Consider the following 14,817-nt stretch of genomic DNA (forward strand, 5'->3'; position numbering starts at 1 on the left):
GGAGCGTAGCTACACGTTCCTCCAGTTGCTGGACTTTGTCTTTTAAGAGGGCAATCAACATGCAATTGCTGCAGGTAAAGCTGCCTGCAACCTTTGGCAAGATGGCAAACATTGCGCAGGAATCGCAGGCGACTGCAGCTGTTCCCTCCCCTTCCATCTTGAGATCGTGTCGTTGGGGTTGGCTACAGAGGTCCTCCATCATAAAAAGCTTGAAGACAGGACAAATAACTTCCCCCACACAAAAAAACACCTAGATCTCCCCCCACAAACGTTTGAGACTAGCTCCCCTAAATCTAAAAGATGGATCTAACTGCGCGCGCCGCTAGGCACGCGCCGCTGCCCTGCAAACTCTGATAAGCTCCTCCCACAGCTAATCCCCTGCCTCAACAGAAACCCTGCCCCCTCTGACCTTTACACAGGGAAAACAGCTAATCAGCCACAAAGAAACACACACACACAAGAAAACCCTTTTTGCTCCTTCTTCAACTGATGCCCTGCAAACTCTGATAAGCTCCTCCCACAGCTAATCCCCTGCCTCAACAGAAACCCTGCCCCCTCTGACCTTTACACAGGGAAAACAGCTAATCAGCCACAAAGAAACACACACACACAAGAAAACCCTTTTTGCTCCTTCTTCAACTGATGCCCATCTGCCATTCTTCCAGAGTGGGTAAATCTTGTGTCTTCCAATACTTTGCAATGAGTATTCTTGCTGCTGTTGTAGCGTACATAACAAAAGTTCTATCCTTCTTTAGCACCAATTGGCCGACTATGCCCAGGAGGAAGGCCTCTGGTTTCTTCAAGAAGGTATATTTAAATACCTTTTTCAGTTCATTATATATCATTTCCCAGAAACCCTTAATCCTTGGGCATGTCCACCAAAGGTGAAAGAATGTACCTTCAGTTTCTTTACATTTCCAACATTTATTATCAGGCAAATGATAGTTTTTTGCAAGCTTGACTGGAGTCATGTACCACCTGTAAATCATTTTCATAATATTCTCTCTCAAGGCATTACATGCCGTAAACTTCATACCTGTGGTCCACAACTGTTCCCAGTCAGCAAACATAATGTTATGTCCAACATCTTGTGCCCATTTAATCATAGCAGATTTCACCGTTTCATCCTGAGTATTCCATTTCAACAGCAAGTTATACATTTTTGACAAAATCTTAGTTTTAAGTTCTAACAGTTCTGTTTCTAATTTTGATTTTTCCACCTGGAAACCAATTTTCTTATCCAAATTATATGTCTCCATTATCTGATAATAATGAAGCCAGTCTCGCACTTTGTTTTTTAATTTCTCAAAACTCTGCAATTTCAATCTATCTCCATCTTGTTCCAAAATTTCCCAATATTTCGGCCATTTGGCCTCCATATTGAGCTTTTTCAGAGCTTTTGCTTCCATCGGTGACAACCACCTTGGAGTTTTATTTTCCAATAAGTCCTTGTATCTTATCCAGACATTAAACAATGCTTTCCTGACAATGTGATTTTTAAATGCTTTATGTGCTTTGACCTTATCATACCACAGATATGCATGCCATCCAAATACATTGTTAAAACCTTCTAAATCCAAAATGTCAGTGTTTTCAAGAAGCAACCATTCTTTCAACCAGCAAAAAGCTGCTGATTCATAGTAAAGTTTAAAGTCTGGCAGGGCAAATCCACCTCTTTCCTTTGCATCTGTTAGTATTTTAAATTTTATTCTAGGCTTCTTGCCCTGCCAGACAAATTTAGAAATATCTCTCTGCCACCTCTTGAAACAGTCCATTTTGTCCACAATTTGCAATGTTTGAAACAAAAACAACATTCTAGGCAATACATTCATTTTTACCACAGCAATACGGCCCAGCAGTGAAAGCTTCAAATTTGACCAAATTTCTAAATCTTTTTTCACTTCAACCCAGCATTTTTCATAGTTGTCTTTGAATAAATTCCCATTTTTTGCTGTCATGTTGATCCCCAAATATTTAACTTTCTTAACCACTGTTAAACCTGTCTCGTTCTGAAACCTCTCTCTCTCCATTGGTGTTAAATTTTTCTCTAAAACCTTGGTCTTTGACTTATTCAACTTAAATCCTGCAACTTGACCAAATTCTTGAATCAGTTCTAAAACTCTTTTGGTACTAGATTCTGGCTCCTGTAACGTCAATACTAAATCATCTGCAAATGCTCTCAATTTGTATTGTTTGGCTCCGACCTGTATACCTTTAACCAACCGGTCCCTTCTAATCATATTCAGCAAAACCTCCAGGACCGATATAAAAAGCAATGGGGAAATTGGGCAACCTTGTCGTGTCCCTTTTTCTATCTTAAATTCTTCCGTCACTACATTATTTACAATTAGTTTAGCCTTTTGTTCTGAATAAATTGCACTTATACCATTTTCAAAGCCTTGGCCTACCCCCACCCCCTGTAGGTTCTTCTTCATAAAACTCAAAGAAATATTATCAAAGGCTTTCTCCGCGTCCACAAATATCAAAACTGCTTTAGTATTATGTTCACTTCTAGTTTTTCCAAAATATCAATTTTATTCCTCAGATTGTCAGACAAATGTCTTCCCGGGAGAAAGCCCGCTTGGTCTTTATGAATTTCTTCCATCAACACTTTTTTCAATCTCTTGGCCAAAATGTCTGCAAAGATTTTTTAATCCACATTAAGTAGTGATATAGGGCAGTAGTTCTTAAGCTGAGTCTTTTCAGTCTCTGTTTTCGGTATAAGTGTAATGTACGCCTCTTTCCACAACTCTGGTGCCCTTTTCCCTTCCAGTATTTCATTGCAGACTTCCTTTAAAGGCTGTATTAACCACTCTTTCAAGGATCTATAATATCTAGAAGTCAGCCCATCCGGTCCTGGAGATTTGCCCAATTGCATGTTTTGGATGGCACCTTCTACTTCCTGTTCAGTTATTTTATAATTCAACATTAATCTACTTTCTTGAGAGATTTTTTGTAATCCATTTGTCTTCAGAAATCGGTCTATGTCCATTTCTTTCTGTGGCCCTTGTGTGTATAGTTGTTTGAAATACCTCTGGAAACAGTTTCTAATCTCAGTTGGGTTGTGTATGTTCTTTCCTTCCACTTCTAAATTTGTGATAGTATTTAGTTTTTGTCTTTTTTCATTTGCCAGGCCAGCAATTTCCCACATTTATTAGCTGATTCAAATGTTTTTTGTCTCATTTGTTTAATTTTCCATTCTATTTCCTGATTCATCATTTCCATATATTGTACTTGATATAACTTTATTTCTCTCAAAATCTCCTGAGACTTTGGTTTTGCTTTCAATTTCTTCTCACTTTCTTTTATTTTCCCCAAAATTTTGTCTTTCTTCTCATTTTGGCTTCTCTTCTTTATTGCGTTCTGTTGTATCAGGAACCCTCTCATGACGGCTTTGCTTGCGTCCCAGATTACTCTTTTTTCCACATTGGTGCTCATATTTATCTCAAAATAATCTCTCAAGGTTTTTGGGGCCTTCTTAAGCACTTCTTCATCTCTAAATAAGGTGTCATTCATCCTCCATCTAAAGGAGCCAGTTGATGTTAGTTTCAACTCCATCCTTACCGCATTATGGTCGGAGCAGGTTTTTGGGCAGATTTCCACTTTCTTTATCTTTGGTGCCATTCCTCTAGTTACCCATATTTGGTCAATTCTAGTCCATGTCATCTTAGCTTCAGAAAAGAAGGTTCCCTCTCTTCCCAAGGGGTTCTTTGTTCTCCAAGTGTCCACTAAATCAAAATTGTCTGTCATCTCAAAAAATGTTTTCGGCAGTCTACCATCCTTGGTAACTACCTCTCTTTGTGCCTTATCCATGTTTGTAGATACTACTCCATTCATATCCCCCATCAAAATCATATTGTAATCCAAATAATCCAATAAGGTCTCATGCAACTTTTTAAAGAATTCAGATTTCCCCTCATTCGGTGCATAAATTCCTACTATCAAAAATTTCTCTCCTTGAACTTGAATTTCAATTGCCAAAAATCTTCCTTGGTCATCTTTAAAAATTAATTTCGGTGATAAGTCTCTCCTTTGCATATATCACAACTCCTCTTTTTTTAACTTTGTCAGATGAGATAAACTCCTGTCCCAATCTCTTATTAATCAGTAGTTTCCTGTGTAACCTTGTTACATGTGTTTCTTGTAAACAAATCAAGTCCAATTGTTCCTTTTTTAGTAAATGAAAAACACTTTTTCTCTTCCGAGGAGAATTCAAACCATTACAATTCCAACTTAACAGTTGCAGAGCCATGATGGGGTTACTTCGCTTTACCTCCAACTGCGCCAAGTGACTGTTCTTGTTCTGTCAGTGGTGTCTCTTTCTCTGGGCCATGCAATCCAAAAGATAAGTTTGCTATATCTAGTATTCCTTTTTCCAGTGCTTTTGGCTCTTCTCCGGATTCCACTTCTTTGTGTAGATCTTCTCCGTGATCCTTCAGAAACCTATCTTTGTCATTGACTAATCTTATTTTTATCTTTCTTCCTTTATATTTAAAGGACAGGCCTTGAGGGAATTCCCACCTAAAGATGCTTCTATTTCTTCTCAGTAGGGCAACCAGATCTCCGTAATTGAGCCTTAAGTCCAAAAGATGTTTTGGAATGTCCTTGAATATCTCCACACTTGAGTCGTAAATTTCCAAAGTCTTTTGGTAATGCAGATTCAAGATTTTGTCTCTTTCCTCTTTTGTTCGAAAGGTAATCAAGCAGTCTCTCACCTTGTTCCTCCTTCCTCCTCTTCCAAGTCTAAATGCACTCACTATCTTAAATTCTTCCTTCCCCAAATCCTGTTGCCAGAAATCTGTAAATTCCTGCGTAAGAAAATCAGCCAAATTGTCTTTCTCACGTTCTGGTACAGCCCTGATTCTTAAATTTCTTTGTTTCTCTTTCAATTCAATCATAGACAATGTCAAAACGTGGTCCTCAAGTTGCTTATATACCGGCGGTATCTTCTCTTGAGTAGCAGTTGCTATATCTTTTGCTTCTTCAGCTATCTTTCAGGTCGAAGCAGATTCCTGTAATAATTTTTCAATAGACTCTGTGTTGGTGTTCACCTTCTGTCCCAAATTATTGATACTTGTAGTATTCTGGTCAATTTTAAATGATGCTTCAGCTACTTGTTTATTTGTTTCAGCTACTTGTTTAGCTAAATTTTCCAAAGATTCATTAATTTTTCCAAGTGCCTGTGCCAGAACGTCTTCGGACGACATAACTTTTGGTTTAACCTGTGGAGGTGCAGCCCCTGGTATTCCAGATGGTCCAGATGTAGAAGCCCTTCGCTGCAACGCAGGATCTGTCCGATAGGGTCTGCCAGACCTAGTAGTTTTTTCCTGCGCCAACTCTATCTTTCCTCTCCCATCTGCCATAACCCTCTCATGAGAATCCAAGGTCGTTCCCACGTCTGGAATTTGTTTTGGAATGGAAAGTTCCTCTAGCCCAGTTGTTATTGTAGCAATGTCAAGCCTCCTCTAGGGGGACACAGTAACAGCCAAAGCTTGCAACTTTTAGAAAAGAAAATAGTCCTTATAAGTCCCCCAATTCACAAAAAAACTACAGTTTCAGTTGCACTTAATCAGTTACTTTAAAACCAGGAGAAGTTCAGAAACACTGTATCTCTTCTGCAGAGTTAGCTGTCAAAAGTCCTCTGCTTACCGATAGGCTTTCCACAGAGCAGGGCAGTCCGTTCCCAGGTTTTAGGCGGTGGATTTTAGCTTCCTTTCCCCCTTTTTTTTGCAGATAAATACAGTTCAAACCTTTCCCCCCTCCTCTCCTGCAATCCGGAGGGGAGATCGCTTTCCAGATGTTAAGATTTAAGTCTTTTTTCCCCCCAAAGGTCTTTCCAAGTTTCCGCTTACAGTCTGTTTGCTTTGATCTATTTACAAGAAAGGAAGGCAGACTTCCTGTTTATACCTTCCCGCTTTGGTGCCGAATTAGCTTATTTTTTTTTCTTTTAGTCCAATTTAATCCTACTCACGGGTAGTTGTTTTCAAAGTCAAATTGTCCTAGGAAGAAGTCAGTGCTCTCCGATAACGGCTATGCGGCTTCACTCCGCGGAAGAAGCAGTCGACTCTCAGCACCGCGCTGCTCACCCCGTCTCGCTCTGGAGCCCTTAAAAGGGTCCCTTCGCAACTTGGGGGGCGCAAAAGGTGCCCGCCGAGTCCCCACATTCACAGGCTTCACCCGCCTGTGATTTTTAAAGGGTCCCCGCTTCGCCGCAGCGATCAGACCCGATCCCGCGGAGCTGGTCCCTCAGAAACTCAGAGGGAATCCGCCATTATCGATGGCGCCAACCCGGAAGTCCTAACTCCAGAGAATTTCAAGTCATAGCTAACGATGTGCCCTGCAATTCTGAAAGTGCAGTGATACCCAAAAGCTATTCAAGTTTGTTTTAAACTCAAAAAGGAGCATCAATGTTTGGCTTTAAAAGAGGTTTAGTGGCTATTGACTAAGATGGCTCTGCTCTGTCTCCACAGTGGGAGGGAGAGGCAGCAATGCTTCTGAATGCCAGAAACCACAGGGCGTGGGGCAATGTTCTTGTGCTTGGCTCCTGCTTGTGGGTTTCCCACAATGGGCATCTGGTTGGCCACCATGAAGAGAGGGTGCTGGACTCGATGGGTCCCCATTGGACTCTCTTCTTACGTTGTTATGACAGGCTGCATTTCCACTGGGGTCACTTAAAAGGCCAAGTTGATTCTTTTGCATTTGGGAAAGGAAGAATGCATGCATGCGCAGCACACAGTGAAGGTGATATTCTTGAGAGAAGTTGCCATAAATACCACATTCTCCCAAAGATGAGTGCTAAGACAGAGAATAAAGCCTCTAAGATTTGAAGGCAGAAGAAAATCTCTCTGATCTAAGAACTATGTAACTAGGGAAGTGTCAGGGAACTGCCATCGGCTCAGGGGAGAGAGGGGAAAAGCCGGATGGATTACAGAGAGCCCCCAAAGATCGTGGGAAGCAGCACCTCCTCAGCGGAGGAGAGTAACCATGCCTCCAGTGGAGAGGAGCTTCAGGGCTTGGAGGCGGTGCCAGGACACCTTGCCTGAGCAAAGCGGGGAGGAGAGAGGTCCTCTGTTACCCACGCCCTCCTTGCGCAGTAGGCTTTCGCACAGAGAGGGCAAGCGCAGACTGGGCGTCAAGAAACTACTCTGCTGGGGAAGGTTTAAGGACCGCTCACTCTCAGATTCTGCCAGTGAATGAGCGAGCTACGGAATAGTGGCGCTCTGCATGGTGAAGGTTTTTCGGCACCAATAACGAGGCTTTACAGCTTACCAGGGAGGCATTTGCCTAATTGCTCTCGAGTAACCCCCTGATATCCTTACAGGAAGGATGAATCTATCCATTTTGGTTTCCCCCTGGACCCTAAATTTAGTTCACCACATTTTTGCATTTATTATTATTTTTTTCTTTTTGAAAAATGCTCACCAGCATTTTAGGTGCATTGCTCCTAACACAAACATTTTCGTATGCAATTTTAGCCAATGTACACAGTTTTTGCAAGCCGTACTCCTTAGATACATGGTATTTTTGCACAAGGAGGTGTGCTCTCTACATCAATGGCTGGTGTGGCATTTGGGAAGAGGATTTGCTAGCACTTTCCAAGCCTGGTCCCAATGAAGCTTTAAGCAGCATTTTCTGCAGCTGTGAAGCCACAAGGAAAAGCCACCCCCAGCCCAGCAACAACAGCAGCAGATTGACAGCACATCTAGTAATTACTACAACCACCACCTTGTTGGGACAGAAGAGGCAACCAAGGCCTCTCCCTCCTGACCTTTGGATCCAGTCTAATGAAGCCTTTTTATTAGGAAGCAAGCCTCTCCGTGTCCCATATGAAGCTTGTTATTTGACTCCCTCAAGTGGGCGCATTAATCTCAACATGCTGGTAACCTTCGTGTCAATCCTGCAAAGTCACATCCATTATTAATAAGTAAACAAGTGTTGCTCTCAGCACACCACTGTTTTCACTCCACATGCTCTCTTTTTTAAAATAAAAAAGACCAACAACAAAACAAACAAATGCATCTTTACACCTATGCAGATAACAACAGGGTGTCCCACTTAACGGAAGCAAGGGCACGGCAGGAACTAACCCAACTGCTGAATGGGAAAGAGGCTGAACCTATGTGTGGAAATGAGCACTAATTGGGAAAGGTCCATCCCAGGAAGCCTGACTCCAAGGCCCACCAACCAAGAGGCCCAACATGCTGGGAATTTCAGGTGCTTCAAGGGGCCAATGAGCTCTGTAGTTGCACCCTGAAGATGGAACTTGCTTCCAAAATTAGATTGTGGGCCTGCCGGGTGCTTGAGAGCTCCCCACATTCTCCTTGGGATTTCTGTGCAAGAAGAATCTAGATTGCAAAGAGGAGAACTGAGGACAAAGTGGAGCTAAAAGTCAGTTAAGGCATGTGGCAGGTCTGAACTCCCCACCCCTGGCAGCTACTTGATGGCTGAGGCACACACATGATCTTCTTATTTATTTAAAAAACATTTAAATACCACCATTCATTAACATTGACAACAACTGTACAGAAAACCATATTTAAAAGCTATTGTGGAACTATGTTCTCATGCAGGAGGAGGAGAATCTCAAAGGCAAATGAAACTTCACATATAAAAAGGCACCGCTCTTCCCTGATGTCTCCCTAGCTCTTTATGTTCAATATCCAAGAAAACCAGACTAAGATGCTACATATTCTCTCTAACGTGTTTGGACATCAAAAGTGACAGATGATTTAAATAAAAAAATTCCTTCCAGTAGCACCTTAAAGACCAACTAAGTTAGTTCTTGGTATGAGCTTTCGTGTGCATGCACACTTCTTCAGATAAAGAAGAAGCATCTGAAGAGGTGTGCATGCACACGAAAGCTCATACCACGAACTAACTTAGTTGGTCTTTAAGGTGCTACTGGAAGGAATTTTTTTATTTTGACTATGGCAGACCAACATGGCTACCTATCTGTAGATGATTTAAAGACACTCACTCTGATGGAGGATCACACAGGAACCCAGGAAGTTGCCTTAGACAGAGTCAGACCATTGGTCCCCCTTGCTCAGTGTTGTCTACTCTGACTGGCAGTGGCTCCCAGAGTATCAGACAGGGGACTTCCCCAGTCCTCCCTGGAGATGCTGTCAGAGATGGAACCTGGGACCTTCTGCATGCCAGGAGGGTGTTCTGCCCCAGAGCTATGGCCCTTTCACATCTTTCTTCCGCTGCAAACATCTTCCACAAATGGCATTCCCTCCATACCAAACACCCGCCTCTCATTTATTCTCCAACTTTCAACTGCAGTCTTTTTTAAAATGTAGGTGTCATGGGCAGTGGAAAACCCAGAAAGATGCAACAACCCCTCAGCTCTTCCTATAGCTCATCACATCTTTGTGATCTAGCCAAGGAAAGGCCTACTTTTCCAAAAGTGAGTTTGCAGCATTCAAAGACAAACATACCTGTTGATGAGCGACACAACAACTGCAAACAGCTCCTCATAGAGCCCCGCAGCCATCCCTTCCACGCACTCCACACCTGTCATCTTGGGAGCTGAAGGAGAGAGACACAGATTGCTTAATTTTCCTGACAGTGCCTTTGGGCATGGCTGCTCAGCAGTCCTCCCCACATGCTGTTAGTTCAGAGCTTTGCGATCAAACCAGAAGCAATTTCCAACCAGGGCAACTGCTGTGTCTGTCTGTTGCAGGAAAAAAACAGCAAAAGGTTTGTTGTACCTGAAGAAAACTAACCATTTGTTATGGCATAAGCCAGTCTTCACCAACCTGGTGCCCTCCAAATGTTTGAGTGACAGCTCCTGTGGACACCAGCCAGCAGGGCTGTCTGATGTTGCGACTGATGGCAGCTGTCATCCAAAATGTCTGGAGGGCATGAATCATAGAACTGTAGCGTTGGAAGGGACTAGTCCAACTCCTCCCTGTAATGCAGAAGGCCACTCCATCAGATGCATGACGTATTCTAATGAGGAGAGGGGAACACAGTCTCCAATACAACCTGCACCCAAACCACCAGCATCACGTTGGAACTTTTCAACAGGGAATCAGCATGGGACACAAACTATCAAAATTAAAAATCCAAATCATGATGGACAGGTAGAGGCTTGAAAGGAATAACCCAGCCCACTGCCATTGGCCCATACCTCCCCCTGCTTGTTTTAAAGCCATGTAAGTCCATATCCATCTTGTGGCACTGAGTTCCTGTAGTGGAAACACGGAAGATGGATGAGGAGGCTTGGTGGCCTTGCACAATTAACCCTTCATTTAAGGCTGCTTTAAGTCCTTGCAGGAGCACTTCTACCCTTGAAGAGGGCCCAGTTGGGACTTGATTACCCAGATCATGGGACTGGAAGGATGTAGACATGACACTAATCAGTATAGGTGGAGGCGGTTGAGGCATTAAGCCTTGCCTATCTGGGCTGGGTATAAATAACAGGGCTTGAACCTAAATGCAGTGTGCCTGGATGTGGGTCAAGGTTGCTGCATTGCAAACCAGACAGAAGAGCCACTCTGCTGTTGTTTCTTAGGCCTAAGGAGGGATTTGGGTTAGTGGTCTGGTACTATGTGTTGGTTGCTTGGGTAAATGTTTGTTGGGGATTGATTATTTGTGTGTGTGTTAAATGAGAAGGGGGTTCATTGACTGTGTCTGTTTGGGGAGGTTTTGCACTGTTGTATGTGGGTATAGAAGCCTATTTTGTTCAATAAAGTTCAGTCTTCTTCCACTAAGTTGTTTGCATTTGGAAAAACAGTTTCAAACATTATCTGTGTGCAGAATGACTTTCCTCCATTCTGATTCCATTTAATTTGGTGACTACCTCCTTCCCCATTCTAGTATAATGGGAGAGAGATAAAAAGTCCTCACTCTATAAATACATATATTCCACTTTCCACCCTGTGCATAATTTTATAAACTTCTGTCATGTCCTTTTGCAGTTTTCCCTTTTCCAAACTGATCTGAATGTTATTTAGATGCACTGAGAGATCTTAAATGTTGCCAACAGCTGCAGGGTTCAGCACCAGGAGCGGCTCTGTCGCTCCTGTTCCTCTTGGGAGGGCAGATCTTTTCCTGGTGCAAAAAAACCTGAATTGGGGTAGGGGACTTTGAAATACTGATTGGAGGAGAGTTTAAGGAAGGAAGAAGGGGAAGCAGGTGCCTCTTTGAGGGTTTTACATGCTTGGAACCTGAGCCCGTTGCTAAGGAAACCAACTACAGCTGGCACCTTTTCTAAATTGTTTTCAGGTCCATTCCTTAGCAAATTTCAGCCACAAATAAACACTGGTTGTTACTTAGTGCACAAAAGCAGGGAGCAGTGGGGGGAGGGAGGCAGTAGATGAAAAGAGTTACAGAAAAGCAGGGGGGGCGTTGTCAAGGCAAAAAACAGCAAGAAAGCTGGCCGCAAACAGCTTGTTGCCTGTCCCAGATCTCAGTAGGCAGCTAATATCTTGGTTACGCCTTCCTTCTCCAACCCGCTTTTCCTGCTTTCAAATACCTGGCAGATTTACAATTCAAAGAGCTGTTTGGAACGCCAGCTGTGCTTAGCTAACTTTTTTTAAAAGGGCTGAAAATCAAAAGGGTTTTATTTTTAAATAACCAATCTCATTGTTTTGTGTTCAAGTGCAAAAAAAAAAAGTTACCTCTGATTGCCCCTGTTGTAGTCAAAAAATTGAAGGCAATTTGCCTCTGACAAGGTGGCTTTGCATGCTGTGGCCCAGAGTGCTAGTTAGTAGGGAGGGGGGGAGTGGTCCTTGGACACGGGGTTGTGAGCACTTCCTCTCCTCCTGCATCACTGCCTGCAAATGTGTCCACACTTACCTAATCATTGCATGAGTGCCACAATTAAGAGAGGCAGAACAATAAGGTGTGTGACAGAGAGGCAGAGAGAGAAGTGATACGCAGAAAGAACCCAGACCTCAGTGAAAGAGCACTTGGCTTTGCATACAGAAGGTCTCAGGTGCAACTTCCAGGTAAGAAATGTGCTTGGTCAGCAGGCCTAAGCTCAGGCATAGGACAGCTACTGTCAATCAGGGCTTTTTTCCGGCCAGAACTTAATTCCGGCACCTCTCCGGTGGGTGCCATTGCCATTATAAGAGAACAATTCATGTTGAGTTCTGGCACCTCTTTTTCGGAAAAATCAACCAAAGCAGACTGCATTGGATTTGGTGGGCCATCATTCTCCATAGGAACACAGGAAGCTGCCTGTACTGAGCCAGATCATTGGCTCACCAGGCACAGAGGTATTTCCCAATCCTATGTGGTGAAGCTGGCAGGGATTGACCCTAGCACCTTTCATGTGCTCAGCAAGTGCTCTGTCCCTGAGCCACAGCCCTTCCTTGGACTTCAGTGTGGGGAATCTGCTCATGGCTCAGGGCTTGGAATCTCCAAGGAGGACCTTGCTGAGAACGGCCTCTGGGAGCCTCAGCTGCCTCTTTCTGCTTACTGAGGTCGGGTGAGCAGGGCAGTTTCACAGGGTGGATTCCATGCTATGCAAAGGGATTAAGGGCAAAACTGCTTTTACTATAATGCTGTTATACAAATCTATGGTGTGGACACACTTGAAATATTGTGTGCAACTCTGGCTGCCTCACCTCAAAAAGGACATTGCAAAGTTGGAAAAGGTTCAGAAAAGGGCAAGCAAAATGATAAACTCTTATAAAATACCAACTGGGTATTTTTATTCTAAAGAAAAGGAGAGCAAGAGGGTACAGGTCAGAGGCTAGTAATGTTATGCATGGTGCGGTGAAAGAGAAGCTTTTCTTTCTCATAAAACTAAAACCCAGGGAGTATCAAACAATGTCTTGTGCAGAAAGAGTGGAGAAAAAAAGTTTTTCTTGTTCTCTCTGAATAGCAGAACCCAAAGGGGTCATCTAGTGAAGCTAAATGGTGGGAGATTCAGAACAGAAACACTTCTTTACAGAGCACATAGCTAACCCTTGGGATTCACTACCACAAGATACAGTGATGCCACCAACTTGGGTAGCTTTGAAAGTGAATTTGAATTTATTATTAATACGGTCACCGACCAGTGTCAACACACACAGTATCACAGATCATAAAAAAATTAAAAAATTATCAGAAATACAAAGGACAATATGAATATAACAAGGATTTAAATATAAAAATTAAAATTAATTATTAGCGTGCTCCCTGTAGTTAACCTTTAGGGATTTGGTCATTATGGGATACCACTTGCTTCCTGCGATTGATTGCAGACACACAGAATTTAGCTACATTTAATGTAGTCTTGGGATTCTTGTCCTCTAGCAGTAGTTTTAAACTATGGTGTTCCGATTCTTTCCTGGACTTTTGCAAAACAGGTGTAATAAAAGTCAAACGTATATCCTCATAAAGACGGCAACGTAATAGTACGTGTGGGGCAGTTTCAACTTCCAACGAGCCACAAGGGCAGACCCGTGCTGTATATGGTTTACCCTCAAATCTGCCCTGAAGTAAGGCAGAAGGGAGAACGTTGAATCTAGCGAGAGTAAAAGACCGTCTGTATTTGGGTACCTGAAGACCTGACAGATAGTTAGCTGGAGAGAAACCTCTCCCATGGTCCCTTATTGCTGGATGTTTGATCATTTCGCTCGTGTGGCATTGTAATTCTACGTCCCAGATACGCTGGCGAATTGTAGTCCTAGCTTTCTCGAAGCCTGTCGCTATCAGGGTCTGCTGTGGGATCCCCAAGCCTTTAACCTTTTCCAGCAATGTAGCTTTCCATCTGGATTGGTAGGTATCTAATAAGGTTAAAGGTGCCAGCCCAACCGGGAAGAAAATAAGCTTTAGCCAATAATGAATCTTCAATATCCATATCCGAGTACTAATAGGAATTTGCCCAACCTCCAAACGGACCGCTATGTTGGATACGCAAGAGGGGATCCCCAGCAGGCAGCAGAAAAACTTAGTTTGGAATGCCTCTAAGAGAGTAAGGTTTTAAAAACTGCAGATCTGGGATCCATACAACAATTGTAATAGTATTTTGGCAGCAAAGACCTGGGAGGCTGCCGGTATGTGTTGGCCCCCTTTCCCATAAAAGAATCTTATTAACGCTTTGGTAGATCTTTCTGCATTTGCAATAGTATTATTAATCTGAAAGCGCCAGGAGCCCCTTTCCTGGAAGGTTACACCCAGGTATTTAAAGGTTGCTACTTGTTCTATTAAGCGATTGTCTATTCTCCATTTGTGCCTCCTCCTTATTTTAGAGAACACCATGACTTTGGATTTGTTGTAGTTAATTGTTAGTTGTTCGATGCTGCAGTATTTAGTAAAAGATCTCAAAAGTTTTCTTAATCCAACACAAGAAAAAGAAATTAAAACTGTGTCATCTACATATAAAAGGACCGGGAGGGGCGTACCAGCCAATTTGGGGGGGTGGGCATTTTCTTTCTCCATATTTCCTACTAATGAGTTGATATAGAAGTTAAATAGAGTAGGCGCAAGGACACACCCTTGCCTGACCCCCTGATGGATTTGGATTTCCTTGGATAGGTGGCCCTGACAGTCACACCTTACCTGGATCCGTGTATTTTCATATAGACTGTGGATGAGATACAGTAAGCGTTTGTTTATATTTGCGGCGCTTAGCTTTCCCCAAAGCCTGTCCCTCGGTATTAAATCAAAAGCAGATTTGAAATCCATGAAGGCCACTGTCAGGGGTTCAGGAGCAGAGGCGAGGGCAAGGGAGGAAACAGAGAGCGAGGGGGAGGAGGCAGACGAAAGGATGAGTGATGACGACGACCCGAGATCTCCGAGCCTTTCCAGTGAATCAGAAGATTCACAAAAAGGAGCACCAGTGGCCAGGGCAAGGGGGGAGACTAGGGGGACACC

General features: G+C 43.1%; 1 protein-coding gene across 1 annotated transcript in view; it reads right to left on the reverse strand.

Moving 5' to 3' along the window:
• The window catches only part of MYO18B (myosin XVIIIB), a 330,944-nt gene that overhangs the window by 206,932 nt on the left and 109,195 nt on the right, over nucleotides 1-14,817 (reverse strand). The window contains exon 14 of the mRNA XM_082204380.1: nucleotides 9,441-9,531. Coding sequence (XP_082060506.1) covers nucleotides 9,441-9,531 — 91 coding nt within the window. The remainder of the gene's footprint in view (nucleotides 1-9,440; nucleotides 9,532-14,817) is intronic.

This window comes from Podarcis vaucheri (assembly GCF_965113315.1).
Source record: "Podarcis vaucheri genome assembly, chromosome: 16".
In the NCBI taxonomy this organism is placed as follows: domain Eukaryota; kingdom Metazoa; phylum Chordata; class Lepidosauria; order Squamata; family Lacertidae; genus Podarcis; species Podarcis vaucheri.